Source organism: Notothenia coriiceps, unplaced genomic scaffold (genome assembly GCF_000735185.1).
Source record: "Notothenia coriiceps isolate Sejong01 unplaced genomic scaffold, NC01 NC01_scaffold00031653, whole genome shotgun sequence".
NCBI classification, from domain to species: Eukaryota; Metazoa; Chordata; class Actinopteri; order Perciformes; family Nototheniidae; genus Notothenia; species Notothenia coriiceps.
In genome coordinates, this window is record NW_011364354.1 from 19719 (window position 1) to 24598 (window position 4880).

At 45.3% G+C, this 4880-nt stretch overlaps 1 protein-coding gene across 3 annotated transcripts; it reads right to left on the minus strand.

Moving 5' to 3' along the window:
- Positions 1-908: 908 nt before the first annotated feature.
- LOC104960208 (uncharacterized) lies at positions 909-3546 on the minus strand. Of its 3 annotated transcripts, none has more exons than XM_010788185.1 (4): positions 2694-3546; positions 2520-2630; positions 2211-2389; positions 909-1606 (listed from the first exon to the last, which is right to left on the minus strand). In XM_010788185.1, the coding sequence occupies exons 1-4, from the start codon at positions 3495-3497 to the stop codon at positions 1234-1236; spliced, it is 1467 nt and encodes a 488-aa protein (XP_010786487.1). In that variant the 5' UTR covers positions 3498-3546; the 3' UTR covers positions 909-1233. The 3 variants fall into 3 exon arrangements, with proteins under 3 accessions (XP_010786487.1, XP_010786488.1, XP_010786485.1); XM_010788186.1 differs by having other exon boundaries at positions 2520-2587; positions 2651-3546; XM_010788183.1 differs by having other exon boundaries at positions 2520-3546.
- Positions 3547-4880: the final 1334 nt, after the last annotated feature.

The window sequence follows — 4880 nt, forward strand, 5'->3', positions numbered from 1 at the left end:
ACACAAACCTCCGCTGTGGATTTTCAAAACAAAATACAGTAAACCGATGGTCGCAGGCCCAAGTTTAACTCTCTGAGACCTGCATGGTCTGCCTACAAAACAAAAATAAACAAATGTTTATGCAGCCCCAACAACAGCCTCTGATCATCAACAGACTTCATGCAATGCTTCATTGGATGCATATATTGGATCAAATCTAACTCCTAAAACCTCTAAATCTACTTCCAGCATGGATAAATGTTCATAAAATACATCCATTGTTTGTTTTATTCGCTTCTTGATATCCTAAAAAACACATCGTTTTTCTAGAACAGAATACAAATCGCCTGAAAGTGGTACAAACAAGTGGCAACATGTGTGACGACGGTGTTGCGCTGGGCTATATCATGCAATCAAAACTGAAACTTAATCTCGCTCCATTGCGGAGATATTCCCGCGAGAGTGCGAAAAACTTTAATGAATTAATTTCAAATGTTACCAATATACTCACGGACCACTAGGGGGCGCTCACGGACCACCAGGGGCAGAAGCACTGTCCTATGGTATGGCCTAACCCAGGGGTCAGCAACCCGCGGCTTCCCCCTCTGCTCTGGCTCCCTTGGTTCTTAAAAATAAGAAGGAAATTAAATAACAGTGAATGTAAAATATGCGTCACATCCTGCTAAGGTCCCGCGCCAGCGCCTTTTCTTACAGGTGAATAACCTAACCCCCGGCTCGATGAGCGAACTATGGATACATCAAAGAAAAGTATGGAAGGGACACAGAGGGTTGAATTCAGCGTGGACAGAGTTATCTGCTTTCACAGCAAACAATGCTGGCTTACCGGAATGTTTGATATGTGGAGAGAAGTTGCCAAAGGTGCTGCAGCCTTTAGGTATTGGAGGAAGAACACGGAAGAGGAAGACAGCTGACGATGTTCAGTCTTTTATTTATCAAGTTATCAGATATGTTTTGCGGCTCCAGAAAAAACAGAATGGTTGGAAAAGGGGCAAAATGGCTCTTTTGGTCAAAAAGGTTGCAGACCCCTGGCCTGAACACATGTTGGGGCTCCAGTACTCTTCCATGGAGTCAGGGGCCCCCTGCTGTGAGTGCAGTCAGCTGTCTCCTCTAAACAGTGACACCCCTAGTGATAAACTATAACAGGCCTAACCACGTACATTCTGTATACTGTGATGATAGAACAACATGAAATACAATGCATTTTCTTTGTGGATTATACAAGAATATATTTGATTATATTAACTTTCGTTTGAATGATTCATCTCTCCACTCACTCCCTTTCTCTTGTTCACTTCCTGTACACTCACTCCCTTTCTCTTGATCACTTCCTGTCCACTCTGTTTGATGGCCCTGTCTTTCTTCCTCATGTCTTAAACCCATGTGGAATTCAGTCTCCTTCCCTTGGATGCTTCCCTCAGCTGAACTCAAACTCATATCTTTCTCTGTTTTACAGAAAATTGCACCTTGAAACAGAAACAGAAAGAGAAACAGAGAGCCCAACGCCATGCCCGCCATCTTTAGATTCCCGTGTTCCTGTAGTGCTCTTTGGAACCATTCTTTCTTCAGCCTTTCCTCGTGTTCTCGTTGGCTGTTAGCCATCATCGTCCTGTGAACGAAACCAATCCAGTTAGCATGATTCAAGAAACCTGCTTTGCCCTGGCACAATGAGTAATATATTTGTTTAGCTCTAGTTAAACTACGAGTTAAGTTTCTCTGGAAGGTACCGGTCTTCCGTACTTCAGTAAAAATGTGAACGACTTACAGTGCACCTATCATGCTATTTTTAGGCAATAGCATAGGTCTCAGATATATAAAAATATATAAAAAACATGTCTATGAAGTGTTTTGCAGATCACCCATCACCTCATATCCCTCTATTTCACTTCCTGTTTCAAAAGTGATTTGGGGTATAAAGCTGAGCTCATGTTTAATCGCATAATCAAGGATTTTTGCCCGCATTTTTCTGGAGGGTCTAATAAAAGACATCAAAAAGTGACTTTTGCATGATAGGTCCCCTTTAAATTGAGAATTTAGACCGGATATTACCTTATACTAGCATATACAGTGCCTTGTATTTTGAACCCACTACATTTATTTCAGAGCCTCAGTTACAAGTTACTTCAGATTATTAATACAAAATATAAATCAACTAATAAATGATGATATATTTTTATAGTCAAAGCTACTCAGCGGTAAAATAAGCATCTCACTTAATGCCTTTGAACTGATTCCTCAGCGTCCGGCTCATGTTGTCCAAGTCGTCAGCGGCACCTCTGATGGATTGGCTCGCTTCAGTCACGTGATTGTTCTCGATCATTTTCTTCCAGCTGTCTATCGCCTTAGGAAGTGCAACCGCAAGTCCAGCAACTCCAACAACTCCAACAGCAATCTGAGCAGGAATATTTCACACCGTCAGCCTCAACAACATTCACATTGATCGTCTCAAAACTAGTATTATGATATGTAGCTGTATGCGGAGGATTTCAATAAGTCATTCAATAACACATGTAAGATCTTACCATGGCCCTTCCTTTAAGGTCATTTCCCCCTCCTTTAAGGGCAGTGCCCCCTTCTTTAAGGGCAGTGCCTCTTTCTTTAAGGGCAGTGCCTCTTTCTATAAGGGCAGTGACCCCTTCTTTCAGGGCAGTGCCTCTTTCTTTAAGGGCAGTGCCTCTTTCTATAAGGGCAGTGACCCCTTCTTTCAGGGCAGCGACCCCTTCTTTAAGGGCAGCGCCTCTAAGGGCAGTGTCTCTAAGGGCAGTACCTCTAAGGGCAGTGCCCACTACTTTAGAAATTGTGAACATTATTTTGAAGATTTGTTTGCTTGCTTCATCAACAGGCGGCAGTTTAGGGTACTTTCCTCTCGCTGGTAATGCAAAGGCTTCTAAAATATGAGCAACTCCAGCAACCGCCTTTGCAGGCAAGACTCCATTTAATAATATTTCATTCAGAGGAAACTGTGGCCCAGAAGAAGAAGACAACTTGATGCTATCACAGACTGTCCACTTCTGACCATTCCTTCTGCCGATGGCTCCCAGGACCTTAGCCATGACTCGTTGGTCCAGCTCGTCTTTGTCTGCGTTGACGCTCTCCGCCTTACACTCCTTCCTCAGCTGCTCGAACAGACGCTTGATTCTTTCTGCAATCTTGTTGCTCTTGCTTTCTATGCGCTGCGCTTTCTCCATCGTCACGCTGGATAAGAGGTGCTCATTAAGATGAGTAACCACAGATATGGTTACACCTACACCCATATATGTTGCTCCTAACGCAAGAAACGTAACCGCTAATCCGCCGGTGATCAATGTGATCAAGCCGGCTCCAACCAGGCTTGCAGCTCCCGCCACCTGCGCTGAGTTCCCGATAAACTGGTTCCTGTTGCACTTCTCTCTGAGATCCTCCAGCTCCCGGGCCAGTTTCCTCAGCTGCTTCGCACAGCCCTCCTTCTGATCCATCCATTTGAACATCAGATCCAGCAGCTCGTCCGCTGTGCCCATCATGGAGGCTTCCTTCTGATGCCACTACAGAGGAGGTCTGAAACAAGAATGACATAGATTAAAAAAAGGATAAAAAAAAAATAATGAATTTCTTTTAATTTACTATTTTTATTTTGTAATAATCTCGCGACCCCCACTTTGGGAACCCCTGCAGTCTGCACTAGACCATGGGCCGGCGGTTGGCCCGGAAAATGTGCTTTGTTTTGAGAGAAAAGTTTTGGCGCGAGCATGGAAATGTGATTGTCATTTGAACGGGACGGCGCAAAACGAGAAGCATTCTGTCTACAATACAATCTACAATACGTTTGTGAGCAGGGGCGGACTGGCCATTACATTACATTTAGCTGACGCTTTTATCCAAAGCAACTTACAATAAGTGCATTCGACCAGGAAGATACAACCTTGCAGAAAACAGAATCATATAAGTACATCAGGTTTCATAGAGCCAAACATTTCAAGTGCTACTCAACTGGCTTTAGATAAGCCAGTCCTTTATTAGTATAGAAGTGCTTTGTTAGTAATTCAATCGCTCGAAGTGGAGTCTAAAGAGATGAGTTTTGAGTCTGCGCCGGAAGATGTGTAAGCTTTCTGCTGTCCTGATTTCAATGGGGAGCTCATTCCACCATTTTGGAGCCACGAGTTTTTGCTGATGGGAACTTGGGTCCCCCTCGCAGTGTGGGTGCAGCGAGCTGTTTGGCCGATGCAGAGCGGAGTGCACGTGCTGGGGTGTACGGTTTAAACATGTCCTGGATGTAGGAAGGGCCAGATCCATTCGCAGCATGGTACGCAAGTACCAGTGTCTTGAAGTGGATTCTAGCAGTTACTGGAAGCCAGTGAAGGGAGCGGAGGAGCGGCGTGGTGTGGGAGAATTTTGGAAGGTTGAAGACCAGACGAGCCGCTGCATTCTGGATGAGCTGCAGAGGTCGGATGGCCCATGCAGGCAGCCCAGCCAGGAGGGAGTTGCAGTAGTCTAGGCATGAGATGACGAGAGCCTGGACCAGAACCTGCGCTGATTTCTGGGTCAGCTGGGGACGTATCCTCCTGATGTTGTAAAGCGTGCATCTGCAGCAGCGGGTTGTAGCAGCGGTGTTTGCAGTGAAGGACAGTTTGTTATCTAGGGTCACAGCCTGATTCCTTGCAGTCTGAGTCGGGGAAACAACAGAGGTGCCGATGTTGATTGTTAGGTCAAGAGTGGGACAATCTTTTCCCGGAAGGAAAAGCAGTTCAGTCTTGAGAGTCAAGGTTGAGCTTCAGGTGGTGAGCAGACGTCCACTGAGAGATGTCTGCTAGGCAAGCAGAGATGCGTGCGACGACCTGGGTCTCAGAGCGGGGAAAGGACAGAATTAATTGGGTGTCGTCAGCCTAGCAGTGGTATGAAAAACCATG